The 20,014-nt window shown below is 41.2% G+C and overlaps 2 protein-coding genes across 3 annotated transcripts in view; one reads left to right on the top strand and one right to left on the bottom strand.

Moving 5' to 3' along the window:
- CACNA2D3 (calcium voltage-gated channel auxiliary subunit alpha2delta 3) overlaps positions 1-20,014 on the top strand; it is a 2,559,454-nt gene that overhangs the window by 2,036,943 nt on the left and 502,497 nt on the right. The gene's annotated exons all lie outside the window — the stretch shown is intronic.
- The window catches only part of LRTM1 (leucine rich repeat transmembrane protein 1), a 66,964-nt gene that overhangs the window by 21,724 nt on the left and 25,226 nt on the right, over positions 1-20,014 (bottom strand). Inside the window, exon 2 of the mRNA XM_086939137.1 lies at positions 18,211-18,807. Within this exon, the coding sequence (XP_086795263.1) occupies positions 18,211-18,807 (597 nt within the window). The remainder of the gene's footprint in view (positions 1-18,210; positions 18,808-20,014) is intronic.

The raw sequence follows: 20,014 nt of genomic DNA, 5'->3' as shown, positions 1-20,014 counted from the left end.
AGCACTCATTCAGGGTGATGCATCAGTTTCAAGAAGCTGCAAGGCTGCAATACCTAATCTGGCATCGTCATCGAGGCATTTGTTGTCGAGGGATGCGAAGGCCTGCACCAAGGATGAGTTGTGTAGTGGTGGTACAGATGCACCAACGGGCAGTGATGCGGGATTTTGCTATGGTTCTGATACATGCAGTAGCAAGGAAATGCATCTGTTTTGTTGGCTCCGCGGAGGCTGGCAGCACACCTTTAGCTCACTTTGAAGGGTCCAGGACTTGTGTGGCACCACTTGGCAGGGTAAACTTACAGATGACAGAGTCCAGGTTCAGGTGCAATGCTATTGGAAGCCTGTTGTGTCACTAAGGCTTCAGATCAGGAGGCCAGCAAGCTAGCCCTTGAAGTCACTCTGTTGTTCTGGATTCAAGAGATGCAAGCCCAGTCCTCCTCACCCCAGCAAAAGGGCAGCAGGTAGCAGATCAGCACAGCAAGGGAGGCAGCAGACCAGTAAAGCAGTAGAATAGCAGGGCAGCAGTCAATGTAGAGTGTTAGTCCTTCAGCAGCACAGCAGTCCTTCATCCTGACAGGGTATCCAGAGGTCCAGGTGTGTACTGAAGAGTTGGCGTCTGAGGTCCAGTGTTTATGTTATGTTGTTATGTTATGGGCATTTGTAACTCGCACAGCTACTCAAGAGTGTCCCAGTTAAGCATGGGCGAATTTTGCGAATCTCGCGTTCGCGAATTTTGCGGATTTGCGAACTCGCAATCCGCAAAATCCGCGAATTCCCGCGAATTTGCGGATTTTTTTTTTGTGTTCGCCCGTGTTTCTGCCAGTTCGCGAGGGTTTTTACAATTTCGCAATTTGCAAACTTACCTGTCGGGTCGCAAGTTTTGCGAACTTGTTGTTTCTACGTGTCCAGCCTGTTTGGGACACTCTTCTTCATCACTGCCACTCTCTGTCACCACTGCCACTCTCTGACTACTCATGCCACCCTCTGGCCCACCCATGCCACCCTCTGTTTCATCACCACACCCTCTGGTTGTCCAGTGTACATTATTTTCGGCAAAGCAAAGCACACCTTCCCTGCCTCAAGTGACCTGAATTAATTTGGGGCTGATTAATGTGTCACAGAATATTTTTTTAGCTGGCACCTGCTTCCTTAGTGCGCCCTGATTAGTGATCTTTTGCACTTGCTAAGTGCTTTCATTGTTGCAAAATTAGTTACAACACCTGCCCTGCCCCAACTGACAATAATGAATTAGGGGCTGATTAATGGATTTTAACTTCCAGCCTGGCTCCTGCTTGTCTCCCTTAGCTGTAATTCAGGACCTTTGTGGCATATGTGTAACTATTCTGAGGTTCAGAGCAGGGTCACATAATAGTTGCAACTGGCAACTGAACTCTGGAGGGGCCCCTCAGGAAGCACTACAGGAAATGGCTACTAATGATGAGCCTGAACTTTTGAACCTGGTAAGTAGTTACTTTCAGTTTTGCTAAGATCGTATTTCTGCAATTTTGCACTTATTCGCGGGGCGCGAACTCACGCGAACAGTGCGAGCAAAATCCGCTGCTCGCGGATTTGCGGATTTTGCGGGAGATTCGCAAATCTCGCGGATTGCGAATTTACCGAAAATCCGCAAAATCCGCGAGCGGAACGGATTTTCCGCCCATACTTAGTCCCAGTGCGGTACACTTCCTCTGGAAGGTGGGAGAAGGTTGTAGAAATTCCCTTTCAAGTCCTTAGGCACCCTGCCTTCCTTTTCCTGGCTCCAGACTAACTACAGGAAGACTGTAGCCCTTTGTGTGGAGGCAGGGCACAGGGACTCCAGTGTGAGTAGGGCTGTGCCCAGTGCCTGACTCCCATCCTGCCAGTGATAGCCCATCTAGGCACTGCTAAGCTCCCTGTTGTGTGTGGCAGTCTAGGAGAAATACACAAAGCCCAGCTTTCAATGACACCCAATCATGTGACCCAGAGACAGGCTACAGGCACTAAATGGCTCTGGAAGGAAAATACCAACTTCCTAAAAGTGGCATTCAAAATTGCAATTTAAAATCTGACTTTACCATGAGAGAGAATTTTTCATACTAATCCCAGAGACACTAAACATGACCAATGATGTAATATTGCAATCCCAATTATTGTAACCCCCATGTTACTTTATTGGAGACGTAGGCCGTGCAGTAGTAAAAAAACAAGCTCAAGAATGTTTCGCTACTAGGATATGTAACACTTAAAAGTACATGTCCAACTTTTTTAAAATACACTGCAGCTTGCCCTCTTGTCTGTCTATGGCCTACCTTAGGGATGACTTATACATTTGAAAAAGGAAGGGTTGGGCCTGACAATTATTGATTTTGCAAGGTTATAATGGCATTTTAACAACTGCACAAAAAGGCTGCAATGGCAGGCCTGAGACATATTTGAAGGGTTACTTAAGTGGATGACAATGAACGCTGCAGAAAAGAACGCAAAGAGTTCGTGGGAAGACCATCATTAGGCTGACAGGTTTATCAACTGCTATGAAAGATAAACAGATATACCCTACATCACTAAATGATTTAGTCCTACTAACATATCTTTATAGAAGCACACTTTCAAATCACATTAAAAAGGACAGTGCACTGCCTGTGCACAAATAAATTGGTATACACCCGTTACAACGCATCTTTTACTCCAAATAAATTACCTTTAGGTGAGGATCATCATACAGGCTCAAATGTGTACATCATAAATAACCTAAAATATATAGCTGCGTTTTGTCCAAATGTCATACAGTACTTCTCTTAAATGCCAATACTAACACAAACATTCTCTTTACAGCAACCAAAACCACTGCCATATGGACTGCTTTAGCAGCAACATCACTCGTTTACTGACAGTGATTGTAGTGCGTGTTTCTGAATCAAGGCAGCCTGACCTAAAATTTGAGTCATGGACTTTTTGAATTGAAATAAAAATAAGCAGAGAGCATAAAATCCTTTTGACACAAAACATTTTAAATGCCTTTTAAAAAACGCTATAAACACAGAGATATGTGGCCGAACTGATATAGAAAACATATTTCTGTATATTTGGATGTGTTGCGGATAAAAATAAAACAATTCATGTGTTTTCTGGTTCCCATCAAAACAGACTAAGGAGAACTGTTTAACCATAAGTGTGAAGTGTGAATGTGAATCTCTGGGTTGCAGTATGCATGTGCAGTGAGGGCAGAACATGTGTTTGAACCTTCTTTCTGAGCACCCATTGCACTTTCATATTACAGAACTGCCTTAGCAACCATTACGCTTTCATATTACAGAACTAGCCCAGTACCCATTGCACTTTCTATTACACAACGGACTCCAGACACTTTGGTCCCAAATTATGTGACACATATTGAACAGGTGCAAAAGTTTCTTACACATAATTTTTTGCTCATTGCAAGAGGGTCCTACAGACTCTCCAATGTCACTAGGAAGCCACCTCCTAGCCCCCTAATAACCAGTCCTATTTACTTTCCATTTTACTGGATCAAATGTTCTCACTCTCAGAAAAGGAAAGTTTGAATTTGCCTTGCTCTTATTTAAAAATATGCCCTGCACATTATATAAAGTCCTTTGCACAGTGTGCATAAACCCAATGAAATATCTTAATAGGGTAAAACAAAATTGTGCCTTGTGAGTTACATCCGAGTCTCTGTGAAACATGCATGCAGACACATTAACCAACTGGGATCCTTTTACATCTGGCTTGAGAGCACATCAGTTGACAGACTTTACGTGACCAACCGAAAAAGAGTCTTAATAAGCACTACTTAGAGAGAGGCTTTAGCTGTGCTCAGATGTTGATCTTCCTTCCTATTAGATTTGATAGTTTCGTGATTCAGGTGAAAAAGACTTGCTTATATTTCAGAAATTACATTCTATATGGTAGATCTGGCCTGGCTATTGTGACAGGTCAATGAACAATATCATAGGCCTGATTGGTTCCTTGGAAAAGATGTGCCAAATGCCATAAGTCTGATCTGTTTATTATGAAAAGTTAACTCTCTAACAAATAGAATAGAAATGGGTTTTACATTGAACTGCATGCAAAAGCTATATGAAGGGGCTTGCTTTGTGAAGTTCTTGTCAAACACCATAAATAATGGCTTTACATTGCGAACCCTCTGAGAAATGTAACAGCATGGGATTTTCCATTGAGAACTCTGTGTTTTAGGTTATATAGACACATGTAATATGAAGTGGGTTGCATTTTGAATGCCATAACAAACACAATAGCATGAGGCCTCGGTCTGCCTAATTTTCTGATGTGTCTCTCTAGGGATATACACATTATTCATGTATATTTTCCAGTTAAAGCCTACAGTCTTGTTTTATTTCTTATTATATGTGGTGACAAAGACAATAGGCCTCTCATTTTACATAGTGAATACATTGAAAAAGCATGTAAACTTAACATTTTGATTGTGAAAAACCTCATGTTTTCTAAGTGGCCCATATAGGACCACTGCTGGTTCTTTTGACTTTTTGACAGATAGTTACAAGGTGCCTTATAGGTAATGGTAGCAAACTACAATCACTAGTTTAATTCCCCCTTGTAATGTTTCTTTAGGTTCTAGTTATTCAGGAATTTGTAGGAGGGTTTCAATTTGTAATTCTAACTGCAATCTTGTAAATATTGGTCATTTTGATTACAATATTTAGGATGAGATAGTTGCTTGGATCACCAACCTTCTCTATTCAATTCGGAGGCAAGGATGCAGTTTCCTTACGTTTTTCAAAAGGGAGTAACGTACTACCAATCTTATTGACATTTAGACAGAAGGTAAGATCATTATTGAAAGCAACACCAACACGTTTTGTTTTAGATGCATAGGCTGGAGATGGGCCAAGAGCCAGTGACTGCCAAATCTAAGGAAAAATCTTTAGAACCAACACCTCTATTTTATCTGTTATTCAGTTAAAAGGTTCCTGGTGATCAAACATGAGACTGAAGCAAGGCATTTAAGATGCTAAGGGGACATTCAGAGTTACTACCCCCTTGTGTTGCCAGGAATTGAACATATTCAGCCTATGTCCTATAAGTAAATGTGTTCATGCTGCTATCACTGCTGAGCGTACCGTCTGCCCATGCGACTAAGATTGATGGTACATGTTCAGGGACGTAGCTTCCGGGGGTGGGGGAGTGGCTTTTGTTTCACCCGCCTAATAAATGTATTTTCTGTTACATTGTTGGGTACTGGTGCTTTCAGTCCAGTATGGAAGCTGTCTGTCTGATTTTACCCGGAATATTTACATACACATAGACCCAAATGCGTACACTATCTCCCTCTCTCTGTTTGTTTGCAAACTATTGTGGTTTCTCTTAGTTGGGACCCTTACCAATCCACATTTATCTCCATTTCCACTGCCTCTTAAGCCCCTCTCATGCACCCTGCTTGTCGTCAAAACTTATTTTGATATTATATGATTGTTGGAAAATCTGAAGCCCACACCCCCAATCTTACTGCCAAGCTACGCCCCCTCTTCATTTTGCTCCCTTTTGAAAAACGTAAGGAAAATTCATCCTTGCCTCTGAGTTGAAGAGAGAAGGTTGGTGAATCTGGTAACTATCCCATCCTTTTTCATTTGTAGGAATGTAGTCTTTTTTAGTTTACCTAAATATCGTATGTCTTAATTTCAAATGTGCAAAATGAAGCTGCTGCATGTATTACATAATTTACCTGAACACACAAAGCCAAGTTGGACGCCCTTTAAATAGACTGACCTTGTTTAACCGCATCGCTGCTGCGGTGATTTTTGTGCTGTGCGGCTGTTTTCCATTTTCCGCGATACATGACGAGCTCAGCTCGTCATCCGCACACGTCACCCGTGGCTGATGACGAGCTGAGCTCGTCATCAGCATCGAAGGGGTTAAGAAAGCAGGAGGCTCCACAAGGTACTCAGTGCAACTTGTCCTGAGTATCACAACTCTTAGCTTCAGCCCTACGTGTCCTCTTACATTATTTATTCCTCTTCCTCTATGCTCTTGGTTTTGCCTAGGTACCATTGCACAAAAGGAGGCAGACACTATTTCCTGGTTTTCACTCCTTTTCCCAGTCAGCCAGAGTTAAACGACTCTGAAAGCATGAGTGCAAGATTCAGGGTGGAACACCTCAAAGCCTGATCTATTGGCATTTCCAATTATTGTTTCGGTGCTGTTGAATGATGAGACACTGGGAGAGCCGGTACAGCTGTTAAGATAACTCACTGGGATAATTTCCTACTAGTGTAATTCTGAGAGAAAAGTAAAAGTAAAAGGACTAAATATCCTCGTAAGCAATTCAGCTTTTAATCCTTCTGGGGATGATAAACATTAGCACTAAATGTTTGTGTGATAGTAACACCCGTTAATTACATCAAAGCTAACTTCAATACCATTCTAAAACAATAACACTGCACTAAATAAAATACAGCTTTAAACTATAAAAAAACAAAACAGCATATTGCATTTGTTGATGCCTGTTGAGTTAAAGTACTACATTTGCACTACTGTAGCGGGCATGCACAGAAAATTGTAGTAAGCTTTGCATAGTGTAAAATGTTGTAGGCAGTAAATTGCCTTTATTTCCCTTTTAACTTCATAATAATGAACGTTAATCCGTCCTTTCATTTGGAGAAGTGATAAAAGGATCATTGAAATATGAACAATACTTTTGTGTTAGAGATCACACCAAAGGTACAGGGTTACAGTCAGTAAGACAACTAAGGTGTTACTATACCTGCAGCAACAGTCTCTGTGATGCGTGCATATCATGTTTGACTCAACTCAGCCCATTGGAGGATGCTAGCATATTTTCTGTTGAAATTGGTGTTAATAGCATCTTTTATTATGCTTCTGAACATCCTACTTAAAATCACACAAGCTCAGTGGCGTGCCTTAACATCACTGCCATAGACCACCAATTTTAAAATGCACGTTTCATTGTTTTAACCTCTGTGTGGCCTAACCCACTCTCCGCCACTTAAATCTGTGCGCAGTTTATTAACCTCAGAAGGAGGCAAGGCTATACCAACTCAGCCAGGGTTCAAACTTGCATAGATTAGATAACACAAAAAGTTCATAGGCGTGTACCTAGGGCCCTTTCACCAACGTGTATTTTCGTGTCGATCACAGGTGCGTGACAATTTTTATGTGATTGGATTTTCTCAAGTGCATACTTTTAAGTAATAATTTCTCTGAGGTAGTTACTGCTCCGGGCAACTCAGAAATAGAGAGAGGCAAACATTGCCCAATGTTTCCAAGTTGTGATGTCTGCTGCACCTGCACTAGCTAGAAGAAAGGCATAGTTGACTTTATGAGCTTTAGGAAAGCAGAAACACATAAAAAGGCACATAGCTGTGCCTTATGCAAGCGACCGCATGCAGAGTACGGTCTCAGAGGTATTCTCTCTGCATAGCAGTTCTCAAATATAAGCTTAATTTGCGGATTCCTTAGTTTAAGAAGCCCTGAACAGTTCTACCCTCTCTTTTTGGAACTACAATATCCCTGTGCTCCTACACCCACTTCCTACCCCTGCTGCAGGTTAACATCAACTGTACTACAAATGTTGCTCTGTCACTTTATCCACCACGCACTTCCTCCTACTGCAGCCGTGCTACAGTACCATCATTGCATCCCTCTTTAAGTATAATCTGGTGCTCTCATGTCTGCTCTCTCCACCAAATATCCCCCTCTAACTTCAGTTTTGTACATTTTTATGTGCAGCGAAAAGATGCTCACTGTACAAAGGCCAAAATTATTCGATTTGTTAATAGTTAATGATGCCAATTGGGGGAAAGTGCCATGAAAATCATTGATTCATCAGTGTTGGAGAAATATAACAAGTCCTCTAACAGAGGAAAAGTAAACACAGTTCATAAGAGATCTTTGAGATAAAATTAAGCGAAACTAATAGTATATCTGTATAGTATGTGTTCTGTTTTTTACACCTGTCAAAGTGTGAGGTATTTGTTTGTACGAGTTTACTGCAGCCAACACAATGGGTTAAGAAAGAAGGGGCAAACCTACTTATGCACATTTAAAAAACGATTCTGATTTTCTGATAAATCATTGTAGTGTCAGATTCACTGATATGTTGCCATAGCTGTTTTTTTGTGTTTTTGAAATACCAAATCTGTCGGTTTTGATTTTTGCGTTAGACTATTGTGTTCATTTGTACGCTCAACAAAATATAGAGTTGTCCAGATCTGTTGCTTGTGAATTGAAAAAACGACTGAATTTGAAATTGTCCTAAAGAATTGATATCTTAAATGATGTAGACCAAGACAGTTGTAATTTTGGTCTGAGTCTGTTTAAATTAAAAAACAGCATCCAAACCAGTCTGCTAGGTCCCTCTTATTTTTTGTACTTTTAGAGACTCCGCCATTTAGTGCTTGTAGCCTGTCTGGTCACATGACAGAATGTTGGTGACAGTTGAGTTTTGTATATGCCTCCTAGACAGCCACACATAATAGGGAGCTTAGGTGTGCCTGGTTGGCCATCACTGGCAAAATGGGAGGGAGGAGCTGGGCTCAGCCCCACTAACAATAGAATAGGCTGTGTCCTTCCTTCACACAAGGGCTGCAAACCCCCTGTAGTTAGTTGAGCCAGGACAGGGAAGGCAGGATGCTCTGAAGCTTCTCGCACACTTCAGAGGCACGACTGGGCATAAATACTGGACCTCAGGCACCAACGTTTCAATATATTTCTGGACCTGTGGATGCTCTGCCAGAAAGAAGGACTGCTATGCTGCTGCAAGGACTGCCACTCTGATGGACTTCTACTGTAACAGAACTGCTGCCCTGCTGCGCTTAAGTGCTGCATGCTGCCCTCCTGTCTGGGATAGAAGAACTTGACCTGCAACGTCATCTTGAGCCCAGGTCATCAGATTGCACCATTGGCTAGTCTGCTGGACTCCTGATTGGAGCCTCAGGGACATGAACGGCTACCCAACCAGCACCTGGATCTAGCTATAGCAGGTTCGTAGCCCCCAAGTGGTACCCCTCAGCCCCTGGACCCTTGGTGTGACTCAGAGACTCTTCGCAACCGCAAGACCACTCCATGAAAATAGGCGGAAGCCGCAGCATCGTCCACCTGCATGGGACTGCCATCGCAAAGTTTCAGTTCACCCGTCCACAATGCCATGCCTGATCTTAGTGCCAATCCAACAGCCTCTCACAACACTGTCCTTGCACCTCTTGGCCCTCTACAATGCACACTGTGAGCTTGTAGCAAAACACTCCTAAAACGAAGGCGGATCTTAAAAAATTTCGCAAACTTACATGACAAAAGATGAGAGAGTATTTCTTGTTGAATATCAAGAATGCTGTTAACTCTTCCAGAGAGGTCTTTAATATTGTAAAGCCTTTTATTACACTAGAAGTGGTTAAAGTGTTTTTCATCCACCGCCTGCTCTCCTCACCAGCCTCTCTGATTTTTCTTCTTTAGAAGCCTGCTCAGCAAATCTACCAATACCACCCAAGAGGCCAGCGTCTGTTTTGTTGGATATTTGCCAAATGTCTGAAAAAGATTCTCATGGGGATCTACTGAAATGTAATTCTGGCTCCACAGAGGACCCCTGCCCTCCTCAGTTTCTTAAACTGCCTGCCCTCAGTGTTAATCCAAATCTCAACAGGATCTGGAATGCCTCTTTAGAATCTGGTATTTTTGCCTGCTATATGGAAATCGCATTCCTACTTCCGCTGATAAAGAAGCTGAATGCGATCCTGGGGTGCTCAGCAATTTTAGGCTCATCTCATTGCTACCTGCACCTTCGAAGATCTTAGAAAAGCTGGTTTAACACCAATTGCCATCCTTTGTTGAACACAATGATCTTCTTCACAACACTCAATCTGGTTTCTGTACAGGTTAAAGCATGGAGGCCACCTAATCGGAAGGGTCTGAGACTGTCAAAGAAGTTCTGGACAATGGTCAATAATTCATGGTGGTGATGCTAGACCTGTGAGCAGCATTCCACATGGTAGCACACACTCTACCTTGTTGAATAGATTAAGCCTGTTTGACTTTCAGGACACTGTGCTGTCATGAATGTGATCTTTTTTGGAAGATCGTTCTCAGCGGGTCTTTCTTCTCCCATTTAAATCATTGCATAAACCTCTGGACTGTGGGGTGCCACAGGGTTCTGCCCTTAGTCTGCTGCTTTTCAATATTTACTTGCCCCTCTAGCCACCCTGATTGAGACCTGGGGAGAGTGCTTAAAAGGCATTGCCAATTGGATGAACATCAACTGTTTGAAATTGAATGTGGATACAACCAAAGTGCTCTTCTTCAGTCAGATGGCTCTTCCTTCCTCTAGCCTCAGGTTGCCAACTAAACGGAATACTCCTCCAGTACCAGCCTGTTCAGCTAGATATTTAGGGATCATGTGTGACCCTGACCTTTCTTTTGCTACTAAAATTAGGCAGATTTCTTCTTCCTGCTTCCTGAAGTTAAGATCGGTCAGAAAGCTATTGCATCTACTTCCAGAAGAGACCTGAAAGATCATAATACATGCTCTTGTGATATTTTGTTTGGATTACGCAAAAAGCTTATATCTAGGTCTTCCTGCTTTCCTGACTATTAGACTTCAAATGATGCAGAATGCTGCAGCCAGGCTGATTCAATGGGTCCTTTTAAAGCATCACATTTTACTTCATTTGAAGCAGCTTCACTGGCTTGATTGACACAAAACTTGAGTAGGTAATACTTCAGCAGGACTAATCTGGCACTGTATCTGACTTGCACTCCATTGTGGTTGGCCTGAACTTTTGATTTTAACCCGGACTAGCATGACTAGATAGATCATTTTGCTTTTTAAGCACTATCCTTCACATTTTTCTTTAAAAATCCATAACTCCAGTTCTACTGATTGGATTTTTGTTGTTGTGGTCTCTTTTTATTGGTCAAGCAGCAACTGTAATCCTTGTCAGGGCAAGGATCAATCGAACCCTAAATTACCCTGTGCCTCACCCCCTAGTAGCTTGGCATAGAGCAGTCAGGTTTAACTTAGGGGCAATGTGTAAAGTACTTGTGCAATATTTGAACAGTGAAACTGTGAAAACACCACACAAAAAGATCCCACTCTTGGTTAGAAAAATAGAGCTTAATTTAATTAATACCATGAGACCAACACAACAGTAATCCAATTAGTAGAACTGGAGATATTAAATTGTAAAGATTCTAGAGAAAATAGTGCCAAAAGGCATGAAGCATCAACTGTGGATATCTGTTCACGCCAGACAGGGACACATTCAAGAGCTCAGGCCGACCGCAATGGAGAAAAGGCCGACTACAGGGATCTAGTTAGGCCAGCCGAACAGAGTACCTTAAATCCTGGTTTGCGGAGCTACGCAGGGATCCGTATCAAAGATGCATTGTGCGTCTATAAAAGATTCATCAGTTCTGAGGTATGGAAGGTGTGTTGTGTCGGTGTCAACGATTTCATCGACGAGGGCTTGCGATGCAAAGTCCGGAGTCAGAGCTGCATTGAGCAGTCTGGCAATGTGATGGTTCTGAGGAGCTGGGAGCCTGCGATGTGAAGTTTGGCATCGAGGCTGCTGTTGATGAGAGATGTAAGGAATTGCACCAAGGATACATCTTGCAGACGTGGTTTTGAAGGACATGGGGGCTGTGGTGGGGATGCAAGTCTCTGCAACAGGTCCAATCTACACAGCAGCAGAGAGGCATCAGTTCTGCTCAGGGTTACACCGCGCAGCTTAGGAGATATCTCGGTTCCACTAGATCCACTGAGACTGGCAAAGCACCTTAAGCCCTCTTCTAAAGGTTCAGGCCTGGGATGGCACCCCTCAGCACGGTAGACTCACAAATGGCAGAGTCTAGGTGCAGTTGTTGAAAGCCTGCTATTTCTCTGAGGCCTCATATCAGCAGGCTAGCCAACCAGCCCTTGGAGTCACTATGGGTTCTGGATTTAAGGAATGCATATCTAGTCCTTCTCACCCAGGCAAGAGGACAGCAGGTCAGCACAGCAAAACAGGAGCCCAGCAGAGTGCAGTCCAGCGGAGAGGCAGTACTTCAGCAGTACAGCAGTCCATCTTCTTGGCAGAGTATACACAGGTCCAGAACTGTACTGAAGTCGTGGTGTCTGGAGTTCTTATTTTAAACACAATTGTGCCTTTGAATGGGGAGAAGCTCTTAAATGTCTCCTCTCGGACAGCGCTTAGAGACCTCTTTGGTGATAATGCGCTATACAAATGCCCCATAACATAACATAACATAACATGTATATCTTTGAAGCCCACAGGGATCCTGCCTTCCCTGGTTCCAGACTAACTACAGGGAGTATGCAGCCCTTTGTGTGGAGACAGGACACAGCCTATTCAGGTGCCAGTTGTGCTATGCAGAGCTCCTCCCTCCCACTCTGCCAGTGATTGCCCATCCAGGCACACCTAAGTTCCATATTGTGCGCGGCTGTCTAGGAGGAATACAAAAAGCTCAACTATCACTTACATCCAGTCATGAGACCAGAGACAAGCTAGAGGCGCTTAAATGGCTGAGGTAAGAAAATGCCATCTTTCTAAAAGTGGCATTTTTAGATTGCGATTTAAAATCCTAGTTCACTACAAGTTAGAATTTTAAATTGTGATTCTAGAGATACCAAACATGAACTGGTTATCATTTCCCATTTGCAAAGTACACAAATAAAATGTAATAAGGCAACTACAATTTTATCCTATGGGAGAGATAGACCTTAAGGTAGTTTTTCCCGTTAGGCTGGCACCCCACTTCTGATCCTTAAATGATTTTACCGTCCTGATTTTCTGGGCGGTAAAATCTCCTGATTGTTCCAGCACCTGGTAAATCAAGGACACCAAACCATACCTGACCACCAGAGTGCTATGCCATTAGGAGATAGCACTTCTGCCACCTCTGTAATTGGGCCATACTATTTTTTTTTTTTTTTATACATTTTTTTATTTTCACCTGGTACGAGACAACAAGATATTCACAATTATTTCACATCATTCTATGTTTTGATTTAGATGAACTTAATTTTTACAGAAAATTTTGTTTAAATACAGAAATCGTTATTAATAAGGTCAGGTATGTCACATACATACACAAAAATTCATGATTCAAATAACATAAAAAAAAAAAAAAAATACAACAACATAATACATTTGTCAATCGGAGTTAGTCTTTACGTCATTCAGTTCCAGTTAAGTCTCCCCAAATTTTCTCAAATTTCTTAAGCGAGCGGGTACCTCTTAATTCTGCAAGAGTACACTCCATTGTTTTAATTTCAATGACTAAATACCACCAATCCATGACATTAGGTATATTAGGGCTAATCCAGGCCCTAGCTAGGATTAATTTGTCGCATGAAATTAGTATTGATGCCAAAGCAGGTCGTGGTTGCTTAGTCAGATGTAGACCAAATAGTGCCATAGGCGCCGTTATCAGGGAGCTAAGAATATTTTTAGCAGCCATTATTTTTCCCACTTCTTCCCAGTATTTCCCCGAGTATTGGACAGGAAAACAACATGTGCACCAAATCCGCAGCATATTCGTCGCATTTCGGACATTTAGTTTTGTCTCCCAAAGCATTGTTTGTAAGCCATTTCGAAAAAATTTCTGGCGTATAATAGAGCATGTAGGTAGTTCTGTATTGTTGGAGTCTTAGACTAGATGACCGTACAGAGTTATGGATATTGGTGTAAGATTGTATTATATGTTTTCCTGTAAAATTAGTTCCAAGTTTAGAGTTCCATTTTTGGGCTATTAAATCGCTGTCGTCAGGTCTGAGGCCTGTAAGAAATTTGTACGTCAAGCTGATAATTGCTTTCTCTTTCCTGGAATTTAAGCAATCCCAGATACCACCACTTGACACGCTATTGATTTTATTTTTACGCACTAAGAAATCATAGATTTGTAAATATTTAAACCTATGTGTTTCAGACAGACCATATAGATGTTTCAAAGTGGGAAAGTCTAGCATGCCTTGAGAGTTGTACAAATCACCCAAAACTGTTATGCCTTTCAGGTGCCATCTGCGGAAATCTCCGTCGCTGAATATGCTCGGTAGACCGGCGTTGTTCCATAGAATCAGCTGAGAGTGATATATAGTGGTTTTACAGTATTCAAGTATATCCTTCCATACTCTTATTATATCGCGTGCGGTCTTAAACTTGACCCGTTTGTAGTAGTTTGGGTCTGTTATGTGTAGCAAGAATTGGTTAGAATCGCCTTTTAGCAATAAATGATGATAAAATAATGTATCCTCAATATTTAGTAATGACCATATGCGTCCTACATATGATGCCCAAAAGTATAATTTCAGGTCAGGAAAATTTAAGCCGCCAGACTCTATCTGATTTTTCAATACCTTTAATGATCTTCTAGCCTTCTTATATCCCCAGATAAAGTTACCAAAAATCCCATCTAATTGTTTAAAAAAAGATCTATTCAAAATCAAAGGAATTGATCTAAACAAATATAAATATTTGGGTATGATTTTCATTTTGATCAAATTCATTCTACCAATTAGACTTTGTGGGAGTCTATGCCATTTTTTCAAAGTCGAGATGGTAGTTTTCATTAGATCGTTATAGTTTATAGCATTAAGTTCATTAATATTTGAGGTGATTTTAACTCCGAGATAAGTAGCAGCCTTACAGATTTCTGGTACCAGTGCAGGGGGGGGCAAAGTTAGCTATTATTTGAGTTTTATGTGTATTCAATTTATAACCTGAGACTGTGCCAAACTTAACTGCTTCGAGATTAATAGCGCTTAGAGACTCAATTATCTCAGACGTATAAATAGCAATGTCGTCTGCGTACGCAGTAATTTTTAGGCTATGCAAGCCAGTCTTGAATGGTATTATTCCTGGTTGGGTATCCAAGGCCTTTAGAAACGGCTCAAGTGAGAGGGCAAATAGCAGAGGAGATAAAGGGCACCCTTGGCGAGTGCCCCTCAAGATTGGAAAACACGACGAAGTAAGCCCTCCATAGCTGATGTATGCCGTTGGTTTATTGTAAAGTGCACGGATCCCGTTTAGAAACCCCCCTTCAAAGCCCAAAGAACCCAGTGTGCGCCATAAATAGTCCCATCCCACCCGGTCAAATGCCTTTTCGGCATCAAGCATTATCATAGCGAGGGGGGTAGCCTCGACCTCTGCTATGTCAAATGCTGTTATTGCTGTGTTGACATGGGTAGATGTGTCCCTCCCTACTATAAACCCGTGTTGTTGTATATTTACAATTCTGGGCATTAACGGTGCGAGTGTTTTGGCCAAGCATTTTGCGAAAATTTTTGCATCTGAGTTAATAAGGGATATGGGTCTATATGAACCCATCTCCTCTTTAGGTTTGCCCTTTTTGTGGAAAAATATTATTTTAGCTTTATTCCAGGAGCTAGGGGCCAATCCTGTCCTGCCGATATGTATTAGCACTTCTAAAAGAGGAGGTATTAGTTCATCTGAGCATAGTTTATATATTTCTAATGGAATGGTATCTTCCCCTGTGGCTTTCCCTATAGGCAATGATAGTATAGCCTCTTTTAGTTCCTTTCTTGTTATGTCTATGGCCAAAGCATCTACTTCAGTCGCGGTTAACTGATTCGTTGGATTTTCTCTTAAGTATTCATCAATTACAGAGCCGCTAGGCGTACGTTCCGGGGTGTACAAAGTTTCGTAATATTTAGCGAACTGTTGGATAATATCCTTTGGTTGACTATATATCTTATTGTCAAGTCCCGTTATTTGAGTAATCGTGGAATCTACTCTATCTTCAGCCACTTTAAAGGCCAGAATTTTGCCTATTTTGTCTCCACCCTCATAATTAGAAAATTTATATTTATGTATCTTGATGCTATTTCTTTTTAAAAGTTTCTCTTTGGTCTTACATTTTAGCTGGGTAAGATTTGCGCAGATTTCCAAAGTAGGTAAGTTATCTCTTAAGGCTAGTGCTAACTGAATCTCTCCAGCAGCAATATCAGAAGTCAAGGCTGTGTCGTTTTTACGTCTTTCAGAGTTCTGTTTCAGGATGTAAGATTACGTGAACCCTCGGATGCTTGCCTTACAAGCATCCCATACTATTAAACATGAAGCAGTGTTTTTGTTGATGTCTAAAAACTCTCTTATATGAAGTTTTAACTGCAGAATATAGGTCGTGTCTGATATTAGATTCCTAGGGAACGTAAAAGGTCTGGGAGGTTTGCGATTCGATGAGATAGCAAGTTCCACCATGATGGGGTTATGATCGGATGAGATACGGGGGTAGATGACTATTGATGCAGAATTCAACAGGAAATCTGAGGCAAAGGCCATGTCTATTCGAGAGCATAGTTTATGAGGTGCTGAATAGTATGTATAGCCAGGAGAGTTTGGATGTAAGTACCTCCATACATCTTTGACATTGTGCGTCTTGCATAAATCTAGAATAGAAGTTCTAGTTTTGGACATTCGTTTCTGGTTACCTGGCCGGGTAGTGTCTATTTGACAATTCAGAGTACAATTAAAATCTCCCATCACTATTAATTCTCCCTCCCAGTCTAATAGTGCTATATTTAGCTGATCAAATATTCTGGGTTCATCTATGTTAGGGCCGTATACAACACAGGCTACAAACTTCATATTGTTGATGCAGAGTTGAGTAATCGCCCACCTTCCCCTTTTATCGTGGATTGATTTAATTATTTCTGCTCTAAATCTTTTATCTTTCAGGATTGCAACCCCCCTGGTTAGAGAGACCACACTTGAGCTTACTATCAGGTCCAATCCCAGTTGATTCAGCAGTTTCTTGTCTTTATCTGTGACGTGTGTTTCCGACAGGAATACTAAATGGGGGTTATAAAGTCGTAATTCTTCTGCAACTAACTGCCTTTTACGTTTGTTATTCAGCCCTGAGACGTTCCATGCCAAGCATTTAATATTATGCATCACTGATATAAAGCAGAATGACAACAAACAACATCCATTCCATCATCTCTATTAAGCCATATAGGTTGCTCTTCAAATACTGTCCTAAGAAAGAAAATGTTTTTTACAAAATCAAATATTACGTTCTGTCCCTCTACCAGGTTAAAAAAAAATTCATTTTTTTTCCTCCACCCGCCCCTCCCCTGCCCTTTCCTTCCACACCCTCCCCTGACTGCGGAGACCCACCCCCCACCCCCCCTCGCTATCTGCTGCCGTTGGTGGGGCAACGCCTGCGGCAGAAAACCCGAGCCTACCTCCCCCCTCCCGTTGAAGTTGCATCTATTACTGATGCTGTGTCGAGACCATAATGCCATAATGATGAGTTTAACAGAATGATTTATGGGTTCACCACTATTTGGTAATACCTAGTGATACCTTGTGATTAACACTTCAATCCCCCCCCTTCAACCTTAAATTCCCCGTGTCCCATTACTTCTATCTGTCTAACATACCTATGTCATTTGTGAAAAATAGGGATAAGCCCCCCTCAAAAATGATTTTTTTCTCCATTCTTTTCATTCAGTCATGAGACCAGAGACAAGCTAGAGGCGCTTAAATGGCTGAGGTAAGAAAATGCCATCTTTCTAAAAGTGGCATTTTTAGATTGCGATTTAAAATCCTAGTTCACTACAAGTTAGAATTTTAAATTGTGATTCTAGAGATACCAAACATGAACTGGTTATCATTTCCCATTTGCAAAGTACACAAATAAAATGTAATAAGGCAACTACAATTTTATCCTATGGGAGAGATAGACCTTGAGGTAGTTTTTCCCGTTAGGCTGGCACCCCACTTCTGATCCTTAAATGATTTTACCGTCCTGATTTTCTGGGCGGTAAAATCTCCTGATTGTTCCAGCACCTGGTAAATCAAGGACACCAAACCATACCTGACCACCAGAGTGCTATGCCATTAGGAGATAGCACTTCTGCCACCTCTGTAATTGGGCCATACTATTTCTTATGTAAATTTTGAGATCTGCACACAAAATCATCAAATGCTGAAATGATATGTTAATCAGATTTGAAAGTGAATGTTTTAATTTGATGAGCTAGACACAGAGTTGTTATTTGGGTGCACTTAACACTTCTGGAGTCAGGAATTATATGAGACTGCTGGCCAATTTATACATACTATATCATAATATAACACTTTATTAAAAAGCGAGCTGAACATCAATGTATGGATGTCACTACCTACAACTCTTTTTAATTACTTTGCTCAAGCGCTGGGTGGATTTGGATCACATCTTATCAATCACATAAGTCTTAATACTTACCTCGATACAAGAAGCTCTCTAGCCACAGTTTAAGACCAATAAGATGACAATTACACTGCCAGGGATTATCTTTGACAAGGAATATATTCAGATTCGAAAGAGAATCAAGCAAATATCTGTCTATCCTTTGAAGTTGATTGTGGCTGACTCCAATGAAGGTTAGGTTTCTTGAAAAATTTCCCAAAGACTCTGGCAGATTTCCAAGAGAGTTGTAAGACAAATCCAGTTCTCTGAGGTCTGTAAGTGGCGTGAAAAGTTTGCTTTCAAGGTAAGGAAGTACGTTTCTTGATAAATTTAGAATCTGTAGATGATGAAGTTCATGAAATGTATTTGGTGGCAGACTTGAAAGTGAATTATTTGAGAGATCTAAGATTTTGAGCCAGGGTGTTTTAATAAAGGAAGTTCGATTGATAGCTCTGAAGAGATTATCTTGTAGGTATAAGACCTGAGTATCCGCAGGTAAATTGTGTGGAACCTCAACAAATCCTCTATTTCTGCAGTCAACCATCTTGGGTGACGTGTGACACTGGCACGATTCTGGGCATCCCCATACTGCATGTGTTATTGACATAACACTCAAAACAAAAACCAGTATACCTGCAGAAGAAATAAAGATGAAACACTGGTTTATAACTAGTTGTTGCAGAGATAATTCATTTAATAAAAAACAAATATTTAAGAATAATATATGATTATATGGCTGCTCACAAATATGCAATCAATGGGTCCTTGTTAAACTGTGTCTCTCTATGGCATAAATAACTTATGTGTACTTATTCACAATCTACTAGCGGAAAAGAAGTCAACTTTAATACATTCAGAACTATTGGACCTTGACACAACGTGACTATTCCGAAACCTGAGGAATGAGAGATATAGGAAAGGTATAATAATTGAATCACTACTGGCATTAACATTAAATAAAGACAAGTGAAATAGCTGTAGCACAATCAGGACTAAGCTCTTCACAGGGACTGATCAGACATATTGAGTCCAGTTCACACAGGCAAACGTAGACTTTATTTTAAGTATACTACTTTTGGTAAGTGCGGGAGGTGGGGCAGGGGAGGGGGGTGAAAGTGACAAACAAATGGATAGGGAATGTAAAATAAATAAATAAAACCACTTACATTGTGCTCACCACATCGCTGACTCTGTGAGCACCAGGTAAGTGGTTTTATTTATTTCTTTAGTTTACATTCCCTATCCCGTCGTTTGTAACTTTCACCACCCCTCACCCCTGCCCCTGCTCTGCGCTTACCTGCACAGGACGTCACTACTTTTGGGTATTCACAAAGGTAAATTCATCAGTACTAACTTTAGAGGTGCAGAGTCGCGGGTGAAGTCTCAGCACTTGGGGCGGAGGCTTTGCTCCCGTGAAGTTAATACACGTAACTTTGCCTTTGTGAATACCCAAGAGAATATTAAACTTTGACTGAAGTCTACTTTTACCTTTGTGAATTTGTGCCATTGCCAGGTGTGGTTAAAATACAAGGGATGAGTGATTATGATTTAACAAAGGGGAAGAGGAAAACATCTTTCTAGGTGGAATCTACAAAACCTACATAAACCTTGAAACGAATTTGATAAACATGGAAACAAAAACATTTGCAGATTAGCTTCATGAACTTGCTAAGGATACATGGTGTTAATAAATTCCTTCTGGAAGAAAGAAACTCTTCAAACTGACACTCCGTTCCTGTACACCAAATGTAGGGACACAAATGAAAGTCTACGACTCATAAAAGATCAGGAGCAGCATTTGGGAGTATTAAGCATCCAGTCAGAGTGGTGATGAATGTAG

The sequence above is a fragment of the Lissotriton vulgaris genome, chromosome 9, assembly GCF_964263255.1.
Source record: "Lissotriton vulgaris chromosome 9, aLisVul1.2, whole genome shotgun sequence".
Lineage (NCBI taxonomy): Eukaryota > Metazoa > Chordata > Amphibia > Caudata > Salamandridae > Lissotriton > Lissotriton vulgaris.
Note: the sequence above shows the minus strand (reverse complement) of the source record. Positions and strands in the feature narration are given on the sequence as shown.